At 40.6% G+C, this 16043-nt stretch overlaps 1 protein-coding gene across 1 annotated transcript in view; it reads left to right on the top strand.

Annotated features, from left to right (window-relative positions):
* Nucleotides 1–16043, top strand: part of GXYLT2 (glucoside xylosyltransferase 2) — a 121732-nt gene that overhangs the window by 39479 nt on the left and 66210 nt on the right. Inside the window, exon 3 of the mRNA XM_075549885.1 lies at nucleotides 4395–4526. Coding sequence (XP_075406000.1) covers nucleotides 4395–4526 — 132 coding nt within the window. The remainder of the gene's footprint in view (nucleotides 1–4394; nucleotides 4527–16043) is intronic.

The raw sequence follows: 16043 nt of genomic DNA, 5'->3' as shown, positions 1-16043 counted from the left end.
GGATGTGCTCCCCTCTCTCTTCCTCCCCTTCATTTGCTCCCATTGGCTCTGATCAGACATGCCCCCGCCCTGAGCTGCAGATTCCGTGTTGTCCTCTGAAATAAATTCTTCTGGAGGGAGGGGCAGGTGTCCACGTACTTAGGATGGGGGCAGCCCCCTCAGACCTCTCCACTTGTTCCCTACTCCATTCTGTGTCCCATCTTTTTTGAGACATGAAAGAGATCAAATGAGCAATTGAGATGCTAAACCATGCCACGTGTAGATCATGGGATGCCTGGCAGTAGAGAGAAAGCCTTCCCTTAGAGCTCATGTCCTAAATTTCTACTCCTAGTCTCCTAACTAGGAAGAAGGGTCCCTGATGGAGCAGTGGGTTAAGTACCAGGCTGCTAACTTAAAGTCACTCGGAGGAAGATGAGGCAGTCGTTCTCCTCTGCCCTGTGAGCAGGAATCCGCTTGATGGTAGTGTGTTTGGTAACTGTGAGAACATAATCCTATTTGTTAAAGCTGTGTACTTGTAGTATTTTTATTGTTGCGGCACTAGATCTACAACTCTCCTTATGTCCTGCGAGCCCTGACCAAAATTGCCTTCAATGCCCTTAATCCTACCAACTATTTCTTCAAGGCAACCTAGGCTTTACTATGAAGCCTTCAGGATTCCTCTGGATTCTGTCCATCACAAAACCAGTTCCTCATTTTAAGTATCCGTTAGAGCAGCACCCCACTCTTGAGGACTAAATTCTGTCGTCATGATCTGGGCTGCAGCCCCAGAAATATTACAGGGGACGGCTTTAACAAAGAATTTATTTCCCCACCAATGAGGAGTCTAGAAGTCAGAATCAGGGGTTCTGGCTCCAAGGGAAGACTTGCTGTTTCTGTTGGCTTGGAGGAAAGGTCCTTGTCTCCTTTCAAGCTTTTGTTTTTAAGTTCCTTGGCGACCTCATGTGGTGTGACATCATATTCCTTAACTGCTTTCTTGCTGCTAGCTTAAGTCTGCTCTTTTACATCTCAGAACTCTATACTGATACTGCCTGATTAGCATGACAGAGAAAACCCTGTTCTCAAATGAGATTATATAAACAGGTATAGTGGGATTTATAACACATGGTTGGGAAGGCGGCTTGAGGACAAAATTAAATTTAAAAGAGCTTTTTTTAAAAAAAACATTTTATTGAGGGCTCTTACAGCTCTTGTAAGAATCCATGCATCAAGCACATTTGTACATATGTTGCCATCATTATTTTCTAGACATTCATTTTCTACTTAGCCCTTGTTAGCTCCTCTCCCCCCCCCTTGTGGCCCCTTGATAAATTATAAATTATTATTATTTTCATATCTTATCTGACTGCTGTCTCCCTTCCCCCATGGTTTCTATTGTTCATCCCTGGAGGGGCGGGGGTGTTATGTGATGACCATTGCCATCGGTTCCTCTTTCCTCACTTCCTCTCCTCACCTTCCCCCTTCCCTCCCATGCTTGTTCTTGGATTCCATGTGTTGTGAGCGCTTACGTCTTATCTGTACCTGTGCACATGCTCCCTTCTAGCCGCAGTGACAGGCAGCACAGGGATCATGATAGGACCTGAGGAACCTGAGGAATGTTGTGTGTTTCATTGGTGTTTTACTGCACCCTGATTGACTCATCCCTTCCCTGTTACAAGAGCTTTTAACCAAAATATTGACTACTGAAACCCACATCGTGGATTGGCTTGTTCAGCTCAGTTCTGCTGTGTACAGGGCTTCTGAAACTCCTTCCACCGAGGAATGTGCAGCATGCCCGACTGCTGCCAGAAACACCTGGGATTCATCACATGTTTGATTTTGTATTCATTTTTGGTCACTGCCCAGTCAGAAACATTTCACTACTGCCAATTTTTTCTTGGCCTCCACATTCAGTTACACGACCTAATGTAGGCCGGTGACACACAGTTTAAGAAGTGTTCCAGAATCACTCACAGTGGCAACAAGGGTTTATTGTTTTGTTTCGGTGGAGCATAAAATAAGATGATGGAGCTAGGTTCAGACATAGGGGAAATAACCAATGTAAATAGACCCGACCACCCATTAAAACCAAAGGCAGAGAGCAAACCGTTTTAGAAGACTGAAAGAAGGGCTGGTGAGTTAACTCCCGATGATCACAGCCTTTGGAAATCCTACGACGCACATCTGTTGATACTTTGAAACCAGTGGTCGCCGGAAATTAGGATCGATTTAATGGCACCTGGCTTTGTTTTGTTTTCCTTCTCAAAGACGAGGTGCTAAATCATAGAGTCAGTGAAACTAGTAGGCCCTGGGAATTGCCCATATTCCTTCCAGGACCGAGTTTAGGCTGTTGTGTATCTGCACTGGATATTTGTGTCTTCCGTCTATTCTGAGGGGCCAGTGCACTTGTGTCAGGTATGATGACCACTGTCAGTTCTGACTGCTCAGTGTCCTTCTTACATCAATCAGCAGATGCTTTGGACAGTCGAGTCTGCTTCTCTCGGAAGTGTCTTCCCAGTATCCATTGCAAAGTTGGAAACAGGAAGTGGTCCTCATGAGTATATTATCAGAACTTTTCATGTGACCCTTTAAGCAATAATGCAAAAAATGTGACAAAACAAAACACACATATTTAGAAAATCATGCATTAAAAAATCAACTATTACACTCATAGGGAGTAATTTGGGTATATATTTTTTCCCGTTTCTTCTTGTTGTTGTGTCAGCATTAAAAATGGAATCCTCTATTATCTTTTATACCGTTGACACATATTACTGAATTCCTTCTACAATAGAAGCCCACCAACGTTTTCTGTAAAAGAGCCATAGGAGATAGGTTAGGAGTCCGAGCCTTGCAGTGTCCTTTACAGCTACTCAGTTCTGCTGGTTAGAGCTAAAGAAACTATGCCCAGTGGGTAAATAAGTGGCTGGATTGTGTTCTAACAGTTTTTATTTATGGACACTGAAATTTGAACTTCATATAATTTTCATGTGTCAGCTGTTATTTTTTCAATCATTAAAAACATCAAAACAAGAAAATATTGATGGCAACATATGTACAAATATGCTTGATCCAATTGATGTATGGATTGTTATCAGAGCTGTAAGAGCCCCCAATGAAATGATCTTTAAAAATATGAAAAATAAAATTAAAATTAAAATACCGAAAGAGTTCTAAGGTTGTGGTCTATTCAAAAACAGATGACAGGCTCTCTGAGACTCCCGCATCACAGCTTGCCAGCCCCACTTTCTGCAGTATTGATGTACCCCAGAGCTTATTCAACCGATCTCTTAATAGTTGCTTCCAAGTTATTACTGTTACAAATGATACTGCAAAACAAAAACCAACTGGGTAATAAATATGTCTGCACTTCTGGATTTTTTTCCTTACAATAAACTCTTAGAAGAGGGATTATTTGGTGATGGGTAGGCATTCGTTTGTTGTTATAAAGTCATATCTGCAAACCAAGTAGCATATGTATATTCACTGTAAAAGTCTAAGGAATGCAGAAATAGAAACTTAGAAAATGAAACCAATACCACCATTACTTACATCCAAAAGGCACGTGCTTTTAACATTTGGTGCATATCTGTCCAGATTTTTCTCTGGATATCAAAATGTATACCCTTTCCCCTCTATAAAATAGAACGATATTCTGTTTTGCAGTTTGCTTTTTTAAAAAAACAAACAAAAAACCTAAAGATATATGATAAACATTTCCCCACATTGGTGCACATAGATCTACTATATTTTAACTGCATATTAGTCCATTGTAGAATTTGACAATTAATGTACCTCACTCATGATTGAGGAGTTCTATTGGTGTATTGGGTTAGGCTTTGGCCTGCTGTCCCCAAGGTTGTCAGTTGGAAACCACCAGGTTGATCCATGGGAGATAGACGAGGCTTAGGCTTTGTACTCTCATGAACAGTTAATTATAGTCTCAGGCCTAGTCTGTCCTGCAGGGTTGCAATGAGTTGGAGTCGCCTCCACGGCAGTGAGTGAGCAGTCCTGATTACTGGACATTTTATATGTTCTGTAGTTTTGTTATTATTAACTTCATTGTGGTAAGAGTCCTTTTACCTCTACTTTGGGGGTTTGGGTTGTTGTTATTGGTGGTGGTGGTTACTAATTCCCAAACTGCCCTCTTAGAAGCTTATTCAAATTTGTAAGCCCCACAGTAGCTTTCAAGTGCCAATTTCTCAATACTTTGCCCATTTGCAATGCTATTTTAAAAAGTTTTATCCCCTTTGATTGGACAAAATAATCCTTTGCTCCATGAGCATCCCTTGTGGTGTTGACATTAGCCTTTTTATGTAAGCTGCCCAAATCATTTCCACTTGACTCTCCAAAAACGTGTCAGGTGTTTCCCAGACCTCCTGATTCTTACTGCCCTCCTTTGCCTTTGTGTTTTGCAGTTACAGCAGTGGCCTGCCTCATATACAAAGAAGTTTGAGCACAGGATTTACCCCATCACATTTTCTGTTGGAAACCCTCAGGAATGGAAGAAGTTATTCAAACCCTGTGCTGCCCAGAGACTCTTTCTTCCGGTAGGAACACCTGTTTTTACTCAGATGCAGCTGGGACCAGAACTGCTCTTGGAAGCAGGGTGAAATTAGCCAGGATGGGTTTAGAGACACTACATACTGCTGAAAATGTGTTTCTCTTGGACTCTGTATTGACCCTCTTGGCAGTGTGTAGAGAGAGGGTCTTTGTGCCCCGGAGGTGGTCTTTCCTAGAGACTGAGAACTGAGAGCCCCTGCAGCATGTCGTCGTGATGGTGACTCCTCCATTCAGTAGCTCAGTAAATTCTTCAACTTTTCTCACCCTACATTGCCTCCACAGTCTTGGCACAGAGATGACCTTCAATAGATGCCTCTTTCTCTCAGTGCCACTGAGTCAATGCTAACTTGTAGTGATCTTTCAGGACAGGGTAGAATTGCCCTTGGAATTCCCAAGACTAACTGTTAGAGGAGTAGAAAGCCCCGTCTTTCTCCTGAGGAATGGCTGGTGGTTTCAAACTGCAGACCTTGCGGTCAGTAGCACAACACATAACCCAGGCCTCCTTCAATAATGTCCTATGGGGCTGTGTTATTTCTCTTGCTACACTAACTCCTACAGGATGGATGCATGTCTAGGCAATGAATGAAGAAGGACCCAGCGTTCTGAGACTGCCTTTCAGTACTGAGTTTCTAAATTGAATGGTTTGTTCGTTTGTTTGCTTGTTTTTCTTAAAAAGGATTCTAAATCCAAAAGTCACTAAGATATAGCAAAATGAAAAAAATATCATTGCATATTGCAGAGATTGCAATGTTGAATTCTTCATTGTAACCTTAACGTTTGTGAAAACAAACATTTTTTGAACTCTCGTTAGGTGATAGCCATGACTTAGTGATGATGCTATATTACTGAACACGACACCCATGCCGTTCACCTCTTGAAGTTTGAGTTTCATAGTCTATCCTGACATTGAAACTGTGATCCAAGACTGTCACTGAGAACAGAGCCTCAGGGAGGTGTATACTCTGGGGTCCCATCCTAGTCTGGCAGAGGTGAGCTGAGGTTCTCTTGAGTCAGTGGAATTTATTTGGGAAAGGCATGAAGGAGAGGTAGGGGTTCCTGGATGACCGGGTTGCAGGTAGATGTAACAGTATGTACAAAGGTCCTGTTTTAGGAAGTAGTATATTTAAGAAATAAGGAAGTCCACGTGACTGGGAAATACTGACCAAGGAGGCACTGAAGAAGTCAGCAGGGTCTTGAGCTTGCCAGCCCTGTAGGTCATGCCGGGTGAAGCTGTTGAATGATTTCTAGCATTAGCAGTGGGACACACTGATCTGTATTAAAGAGCACCTAATTGCTTCATTGTAGGATGGGCAGTGGAACTGGTGAGGCCTCCATGTACACGCGTAGCATTTGGCAGGCTTTCATGACTGTCTCACTGTAGCACTTGAAGGAGTGAGAGGATAAGGATTTCACCCATGATTGTGATCTGTGAACAACAAAGTCGATGTGTGGTCCATAGTCAGCCATGTATAACTTATAAAGAAGGCAGTTTTTTTATGGTTCAGCCTAGTAAATGGGTGATGACACCATTTTTTGAGATGGAAGAAGAATTGTTTCAATAAGTGGGGAAGCTGCACTGGGGAGATCTTTTGGGGGGGCGGACATTTTCCTTTGGAGTGCCTGGGCGATGTCCAAGGGGTAGGGGAGCGTTATCATTTACTGGTGCGGAAACTCTGAATGGTGAGTAGCACACTTAACATTTCCTGCAGAGACCTTGAGCAGAGCAAAGCTCGGATGAAGTGTTTGTTTGGGTCTGCTGTCCAGATGTACTCGCTCACTAAAGGATCTGTCATATACATGTCACAAGTGGGATTACATATTGTAAAGTTGGATTAATTATATAAAAACGGGAGTAGGAAACAATGTCCTTACTTTGGAACCAAGATCTCTAGACTGTTAACGTAACAGCTAAGCACCGCTTGAGAAAATGCGAAGTAAAGGCAGGCTCTACTTCTTGTCTGTTTTAGGTGTGGGGAAAGTACTACAGAGCCCATGGTCATGTTGAGAAATTTCTCCCCAACCTGTCTAAAATATTAGCAAACCTGCAGGAATCATATTTGAAGCTTCTCTGACCTTGATTTGTGACTTTATTTTCACTACTTAAAACAAAACAGAACAAAAATATATAAGCAAAAGCATGATGGTTTTTCATCCATTTTCAGATAAGTGTTCCATCTTGAAGGACAAATGGGTGCTCGCATTTCTTATCTGCTTCTGATAATGGAAACTAGCCCTTCTTTAAAAATAATAAAGGGAGATCGCAGTTGACAGGACATTTGCCTTTTCCCTCTCCTGTGTCAGAACGACAGATTGTGAGCATGGCACTTTGGGACGCTGGGGAGAGTTATATTGATCCTGAAGGTAATTTGAAATAAAGGGCGGGTGTTATTGTCATCCTTGCACTTTATCTCTATAAAGTCGATGGAGATCTCAATGCCAATATTCTAGCAATTGGTCAGTTGAGTGAGGATGATACTCTTGCTCTTTGTAAGCCTATTGTCCACCCCAAGCCTCCAAAAGTGACTCAGCTAAATTTCACAAGGTTTTGTTGCTAAACCCTTTTAGATTCCCAGGAACACTTAGAATTCACATCCTACTAGTTCAGAGCCCAAGAAATCAGTGTAAGTTCACTTTTCTGCTCTTGTGAACAATGGTCCCAGCCTAAGGTGACCAGATTTCACATGGTAAAGCGGGACCCCAGCGGGACACCGTGGATAAAACTCATATCTTGGCGAAACAGCCATATGGCAACTGAAAACCATATACCCTAGCTTGTCATGTATACTTTCCAAAAATTGGGACTTTTATAAAAGGCCGCGGGCCGCAGGAAAAATTGTTAAAAATCAGGACATCTGGTCTCCTTATCCTAGGAGCAAATGAGTAGTGCATATGAAACTGCCCAGGACTCGCTTTAGCTCTCTGAGGGACACAGTGCTTCCAGACACTTCAACGTTTCAAGTGTGTAAAGCTATATCCTGATTACAAATAATCAAATCTGTTCATTAAAATTGATCCTAGAGGACTGTGCCCCTTTTCCCTAGAAAAAGCTCCCCTTTATTATGAAAGCCTGTACTTCTGTCAGAATAATTGAGTCTCATGAGTTGACATAACCAAGTTCCCTAATTAATTGGAATGTGTGAGATTTTATAATGGATCTGCACATTCCACCACAGTTTGATTATGAAGATCTATCTCCTCGGCACTGGTAATCCTCTGGAGATCTTGGGGATATATAAAACCTGACAGAGATCATTGTGCGGCAAGTAGTAGCTAATATGATCGTGTGAGATCAGTTAAGACACTTTCCATACCTCATCCAGGCAGAAACATACTCTATACAAAGATTTAATGAACTCCAAGATTATAATAATATCCCATGCCTTCATTCCTTCCAACATTTGCTGTAAGCATCCACATGCAGGAGGTGTGTGTGTGTTGGAGGGGGTGGGGAAGAGGAAATATCAAGAGACAAAGGATAAAATTGTTATAAGCCTGAGTTGTACATGTACCTAGAGAATATTCTGACTCCATGCTACCTAAAAAATTTGTTCTATCATTTAATATTTTCACCGTTACAGTGATTTCTTCCCAGTTTGACATCCCCTAACCCTGAGAATTTGCCTTTTCACCCCAGATTTACTGAATGAGAATATGCATTTTGAAAAGATCCTCAGGTGATTCTCACAGATTCCCAAGTGACCACCTGGGGAACTTGTTAAAATGCAGATTTTCACTCATTGTATCTGGGGTGCAGAAGTATCGAACGAGACACCATTTTAAGCCATTTATATTTCAAAGGATTACCGTGCCAAATAAACAGCTTAGATTACCTAAATTTAATATCTCATACAGGACAATAATAGATAATATCCCCCTTTTGTCTTATGGTTTATTAAAAAGGCTCGTAACTTGTTCCATTTTGGAGATCTAGATGCTTACAAGTGATGCTCAAATGAATTAGCTATTCTCAGCTGCCAGTAGGTCGGACACCAACTCATGGCAGCCTCCTTTACTTCAGAGTAAAGCCATGATCCACAGGGTTTTCCTGGTTGGTTTGAGAAGTCAATCACAGGGCCTTTGTTCCTAGTCCACCTTGCTCTGACAGCTTCACTGAAAACTCTGGTGGCTGCCCATGAGGTACTTGGGCCCGGAATCAGAAATGCAAGGGTTACCTGACTTTCTAAATTATTATTAGTATACCTCAGCATTAGCCATTAATATTGGGCATTATTTGGAACGAACCCATTGGATAACAACAAATATCAACAGGTATATAGGAATATAAATATATAAAAATATAAATTTTTATCAAGAGGAATATCATGACTCAATTAATTTTTAAATCACCATAAATTATATATATATATATATATATATATATTATAGTAAGCACTAAAAGGACAAAGATGATTAGGATGAGATTAGCTACCAAAAATATTATGTGAACATGACACCAGATGGCAATTTTATTGAAAAGTCTTGCTACAATACTCACATTTACTCACATACTGTTAGAGGTTTGGCATTCAGATTGGTCACAACTCTTGGTGACACTGAGAGAAATTCAACTCAAACTAAGCTAAGTAGGAGACCTGTAGGTTTACAGGACTGCAAAGCCTAGACGGTAGGGATGCTGCAGACAAGGCTGGCGCCCTGGTGGCTCTGTGGGTTGCATGTCACGCCTCTGCAGAAAGATGGTGCTGTCTGTTCCTATAAAGGCTTGGAAAACCTCAAATCAGTTTCACTGTGGCCCATAGGCCCCAGAGCCCTGTGGGTTACACATTGAACTAACTTCAAGGTCAGCAGTTCAAAAGCAACAGTGAGAAAATGAGCCTTTTTACTTCGCTAAAGATTAACCATCTTGGAAACCCACAGGGCAGTTTTACCCTGGCCTATAGGGTCACTATGGATCAGAATCAACCCCATGGCAGGGGGTTTGAATTTTTTTTTCAGTTAATGGCTATTTATTTTGCAAATAGAGGGTGCCTAGGTGACACAATTTGCCCTGCACTGCTAACCAACCTTAAGGTTGACAGTTTGAATCCAACCGAGGAATCATGGTAGAAAAGGCCTGGTGTTTTTTTATTAATATTATAACTGAGACAATCCTATGAAGCAATTCTCTGTAACACATAAGGTCAGTGGGGTCAGAATCAACTCAGGGGCAATTAACAAAATTAAGTTGAAAAAGTCCTAGAAAGACAGAAGCTATCAAAGCTGACTGAAGAAGGAAAGAAAAATCCAAATAGAAGCATAACAAGTAAAAAGAGTGAATTGTTGCTTCTAAAATTACCCATAAAGAAATTCCCAGGGTCATATGGCTTCACTGGTAAATTCTGCCAACCATTTAAAGAAGAATTAGTACCAATTCTTTAAAATTCAAAAGAAAGAAGAATTAATACCAATTCTTCCAAAGAAAGACAGGAACATTTCCCAATTCATTCTATGAGATCATAGTTACCTGGGTACTAAAACCAGGAAAAATCCACTAAAGAAGAGAAAATGTGCATTTTCTCATGAAAGCCAATGCATATATTCTAAAAATATACTAGCAAAGAGATTTCAGAAACATTAAAAAAAGAATATACACTTTTCTTTTTTCACTAGGTTGATTTAACATCTAAAAGTCAATTAATTGAATGTCTTCTATCAATGTGTTAGGCTGGGTTGATTAGAGAAACAAATCCAGAGATAATCATATATGTATAAGAAAGAGCTTTATATCAAGAAGTAATTATTTAATTGAAAAAACATCCCAGAACAGTCCAACAGAAGTCCATAAGTCTGGAACTAGTCCCTAAGTCTCTATCCAAACTCACGCAGCCCCGTGCAATAATGCAGAGAGCAGGGGATCACAGGTTGGGGGATGCAAAGTCATGTGGCTCCAATGACGGTGGACCTGGCAGCAGTCAGGGTCAGTCAGCAGGAAGGTGAAGGCAGAAAGAGAGGGAGAAATTTCTAGGCCCTCTTTATGAGAAGGCTACACCCACAAGGAGTCACTACCAGGCTGTGACTTGATTGACAGACTTAACTCCACCCTTACAGTTTTATATGTCTTCAAGTTGACCTGAAATTATATAATGACCACAATCAATAAAATAAAAGACAAAGCCATATGATCATGTAAATGAATGCTGTAAAAGCATTTGGCCAATTGTTACACCCTTCTTGATTAAAAAAATAAACAAAACAAAAAAGAAGCGAAGTTCCTCAACTTGATAAAGGTCTCACTCACACAGCCTCACTGCCACTGACTCTCTTCTGACTCATAGCAAGCCCATAGAAAGAGTAGAACTGGCCCCTGTGGGTGTCTGAGTCTGTAAATATCTGCAGGGATAGAAAGCCTTATCTCACTCTTGATTAAGGTAGTCTATGAAATACTCATAGACATCATGCTTAATTTTGAAAGACTGAATATTTTCCTCTCAAGCTAATAAATGTCCACTTCTCTGTTCGTGTATTTTACTGTGGTGGCTTCTTCGGTTCCACGATTCTGGAAGCTACCTTTACTTCCAATAGCAGCAGAAGACAGGTTTCAGCAGAGCTTCTGGACTAGGAAGAAGAACATGGTTGTTTATATCTGAAAAGTGGCTATTGAGAAGCTTACAAATAGCAGTAGATGATTGTCTGAGACTGTGCCGGAAAATGAGGCCGTCAGGTTGGAAAACACCCAAAATGTTACTGAGGACAAGCTGTTGCTTCAAAGTAGGTCGACCTTAATAATGTGGATGGAGCAGAGCTTTCAGAAGGACTTTCATGTGCTGATGTAGCATGACTCAAAATGAGAAGAAATGGCTGAAAACAACCATTACTAATGGAAACATGCAATGTACACGTGTGGGAGAGTAAAGGATCAGTGAAAAGGAGCAAGACACTCAACAAGATGCATCGACATAGCGGCTGCAATAACAGTGACTTGTGAGCATGAACGACCCTGGGCTCTCTGTTATGCACAGCGTTGCCTTGAGCTAGAAGTGACGGTGGTATCCAACAAGACAGGGATGGCTGCTGTCACCGTTTCTATTGAACATTGCATTGGCGATTCCAGCTAGGGCGGCCACACTGGGAAGAATAAAGTATGCCACGCTGTTTGCAGATAATAGTTTTTATATAAAAATCCTAAGGGGTCCATTGAAAAATCCTCTAGAACTAGTAAATCCAGCAAGGTAGCAAGATACTGCTTTGTTCTTTAATACTTGAAAAAGGTCTTTTGCAGTAGATTTGCCTAATATCATTGATTTCTTGATTGTTGCTTCCATGGGCATTAATTGTGGACTCCAGTAAAATGAAATGATTGGCAATTTCAATCTGTTTGTCATTTCTCATGATGTCCTTTATTTGTCCAGTTGTGAGGATTTTTTTAATTTATTATATAATCCATACTGAAGACTACAGTCCTTGATCTTCATTTGTAGGTACTTCAAGTCACATTCACTTACAGCAGGAAGGTTGTGTCATCTGCATATCGCATGTTTTTAATAAACCTCTTGGATTGAAATTGCATTGTATTTATAGATTGCTCTGAGTAGTATTGACATTTTCACAACAGTTAAACTTTCCTATGCATGAGCGCAGAATATTCTTCCATTTACATAGGTCTTTTTTTTGGTTCAGTAATAGTGTTCTGTATTTTTCATTGTACAAGACTTTTCTTTCTCTGGTTAGATTTACTCATAAGTATTTTATCTGTTTCTTGGCTATTGTAAATGGCATTGTTTTCTTGATGTGTTTTTCAGAGTCCTCTTTGCTGTATCATTTGGATACAGATATTCAAATGACTTCTGCTGTCACTCTTACATCCTGTCATGTTGAATTTTTCAATTGTTTCCAACAACCTTTTGGTTGAGTCTTTGGGGTTTTCTACATATAAATCTTATCTGTGAACAGTGAGATGTCTCCACCACCTACCTATACCTCTCTCTCTCTCTCTCTCTCTCTCTCTCTCTCTCTCTCTCTCTCTCTCTCTCTCTCTCTCTCTCTCTCTCTCTCTCTCTCACACACACACACACACACACACACACACACACACACACACACTGTTCTGTTTATTTCTTTTTGTTGCCTAATGATTTTGGCTAAGACTTCCAGGAGAATGTTGAATAAGATGGCAATGGGGGCATCCTTTTCCCTGTTAAGCAAAATGTTGGCCGTCTTTCTGTGTCTTGTATAGTTATTGTCCTTTTTACCTTTAATTTTAGATATTTGTTCTTTTCCTTTGCTAAGTTTGCCAGTAGTTTGTCAATTTGTTTTATCCTCTTAAAGAGCCAACTCCTGTCATGTTGATTTTTTCCCCAATGTTATTCTGTTTTCTAATAAATTTATTTCTGCTCTGATTTTTATGATTTTCCCCCTCTTATTGGTTTGAGGGTTTATTTTGTTGCTCTTGTTCAAGCTCTTGAAGATGCCATGTTAAGGTGTTGACTTTGATTTTCTGTTTTGTTTTTTTTCATGTATGGGTTGATAGCTATAAGTTGCCTTCCGATAACTGTTCTTGTTCTATCCTAAGGGTTTTGGTATGTTTATTTTTGTTTTAATTTGTTTCAGGAATTTAAAAATTCCATTCTTTGGTAATTTTTAAGTATTTTGTTGTTCGGTTTCTATGCATTTGATTTTTTTTACCTTTGTTCTTTCTATTATTGGTTTCTTGTTTTATAGTCTTATAGTCTGAAAAAATGGGTTGTTGAATCTCAATGCTTTTAAGTTTATTAAAACTTGCTTTGTGGCCTAACATGTGGTTATCCTGGAGAATGTTCCGTTTGTACTGGAGAAAAATGTACCCTGTGCTGTTGTTGGGTGAAGTGCTCTGTGTATATCTAGGAGAACAAGTTGGTTGATTGTGTTGTTTAGGTCTTGTGTCTTTATTGAGTTATTTCCTCGAGGGTGGTGTATTTAGGTCTCGTGCTGTTTTCACTATACTATTTTCTCTTTAGTGACGTTCTGCCAGCGTTTGAGTATAGTAATACCTTGAGGATCTTTCATTGAGAGTGTAAATATCTAATTTGATTAGGTCTTCTTGTTCGATTGTGTCTTTAATCATTATGTAGTGTTCATTTTTGTCTCTCTTGATTTGGGGGGATGGTGGTGACTTATGTGTGTTTTATTAGAGATTCACCACTCCAGCTTTTGAATAGCTGCCATCAGCTTGGTAAAATGTCCTCCATCCGTATATTTTAGCTTTTGTATTTAAAGTGTATCTGTTGTAGGCAGTATATTGATGGATCTTGTTTCTTATTCCAGTCTGCTGCTCTGTCTCTTGAGTGGTACATTTAATCCATTGACATTTGGTGTCCTTATTGATAATGTGAGTTTGTTGTTCTCAGGTTTGTTTGCTGCTGTTGGTGATTCTCTGTCCAAAATAGTCTCAATTGGATTTTTTGTTTTAATAATACTGGTTTTGTTTTAACAAACTCCTTTAGCTTTTCCTTGTCTGGAAATTGCTTTGTTTCTCCCTCATAGTTGAGGGATAGTTTTGCTGGATATAAGATTCTTTGCTGGCAGTTGTTTTTGTTTCTGGATTTTATATGTTTCTCTCTGTGTCTTCTTACTTGGCTTGATTTCTGTTGAGGATTCCAGCACTTATTCTTACTGGTTTCACCTTGTAAGATTGTTCCCAGGATTCTCTCCTTTCCCTGGATATTAGAGAGTTTAACCCCAATATGTGACAGTGTTTTCCTTCTCTTTTTCTCTCTGGAGTCTATCCTGTTGGAGTTCTATGTTTCTTGTATAGTGGTTTTCTCCTCCTTTATGGTGTTGTGGAAGTTCTCTTCCATGGTTTCTTGTACTTTTTTTTCCCGTAGATTTTTTTGTTTTGTTTTCCTGCTCTGGGATCCCGATGAGAAGTATAGGGTCCCACACCATTCTTGGTTTTCTTCAGATTCCTTTACATTTTTTGTTGATTGGTTCTCATTGGTTGTATTAGAATTATCGTTGAGCTCACTAGTTTGATTTTCCTTTTTTTTTTTTTGCTTTAATGTTTTATTGTGAATTGGATGGAGATTGACAGAATGAATCTGTTTTCCATTTAACAATTCGTACACCTTTTGTTTCATGTCACTGATAGCTATTCCCATAACGTACATCACTCATCCCACTTCACCCTGTCTTTCCTATTTCTGTTTCTCTTTTTAAATTTTTTTTCTTCAATTCTGTTCTTCAGCTCTTTTAGCTTGTTGTCTAATTCCATCATCTTATTGTATATATTTTTGGAGTCTAGTTGGTGCAGGGTTTCTCGTTTTTCAATTATTCCTACCATCCATTGAAGGTATGTAACCTTCATTTATGGTACTTCCAGGGCTGCTTCTTCAGAGTAATCTTTTGGGGCTGGGTATTGTTCCATTGTTTGTGTCTGAATTACTGTGTGTACTGCCATTGACATGTTTCTGTTGCATCATGGGTTCAGCTATTGGTGTCAGGTGGGTTTGTAGGTCATGTGGAAGTACTTGACTTGGTAAAGTGGTGTAGGAAAGGATTAATAGTATGCAGGTGACTGCATGTAGTGGAAAGTCAAGAAAAGGAGAGAGAAGTATGAGAAAAGAGGAGGAAGAAAAGTCATTTTAAAACTTAAAATTTTATAGAAGTAATGAATGTAGTTTAAGAAGCATAATGAAAATAGGTACTATAAAAATTTTTCAATAGGAAAGAAGAGAACAAAAAGAGGGAATAGGCAGAGAAAGAAAGGAGGATAAACAAGTAGGTGGGTGCTGCTGTGGCAAGGTTGGTGCCACAATGATGGAGCAGGTGCCTGCTGGGCCACTATCTCGTGGGTGCATGGCAGGCAGGCCAAGCAAGCTGTTTATAGGGACAGAGCTGGGCAGGTGGGGATGGGGATGGGGATGGCCAGTGCAAGTGGCAGAAGGGGGCAGTTGTGACAGGAGTGAGGCCGGCTGGCACAGCATGCAGGTAGGGCAGATGTCTCCAGGCTGGGGCAGATGCCTCTGTAGTGGGTGACCAGAAAAAGGCAGGAGAGGGCTCTGCTTTGGGGTGTAAGTGCTTCAGCACTGGGCAACAGGGTCCTGAAAAGGACTCCCAGTGACTAGCAAGGTGGGGGCTGGGGCTGGGAGTGAGTGAGTGGTAGTAGTAGAAAGGGGGCTTGGAGTTAGTGTAGGCTGTGGTAGGTGTGTTCAGGACAGGGGACAGGAGACACAGGAGCACCCAGAGTAGCTGGTCAATGGAGAAGGGAAGACAATGGAGTACAGCCAGCTCCTGGTGAGGACATGCATTGGGTCGACCATTAGCAGCCAGCAGAGTTCACTGGTCTTCGTGTGTTTGGCTGTGCTTTCGTCTCTCCTTGTTCTGTCCATCCCCACGGACTCTGGACTGGAGTTACCCAGGTCCACTTAGCTTTGAAAGTATTCCGTGGTTTAAAAGGAGCCTAGTTCTCCCATCTGTTTGTGTGTGTTTATTTTCCTGCTCTCTGGTGAGGTGGTTCCTCTGTGCTGGTTTGATGATGAGCATATTCCCAGAGTCCTGTCTGTTAATGAGTCATCCTTCAATCCTGATGCCAT

Source organism: Tenrec ecaudatus, chromosome 5 (genome assembly GCF_050624435.1).
Source record: "Tenrec ecaudatus isolate mTenEca1 chromosome 5, mTenEca1.hap1, whole genome shotgun sequence".
Classification (NCBI taxonomy): domain Eukaryota; kingdom Metazoa; phylum Chordata; class Mammalia; order Afrosoricida; family Tenrecidae; genus Tenrec; species Tenrec ecaudatus.
Note: the sequence above shows the minus strand (reverse complement) of the source record. Positions and strands in the feature narration are given on the sequence as shown.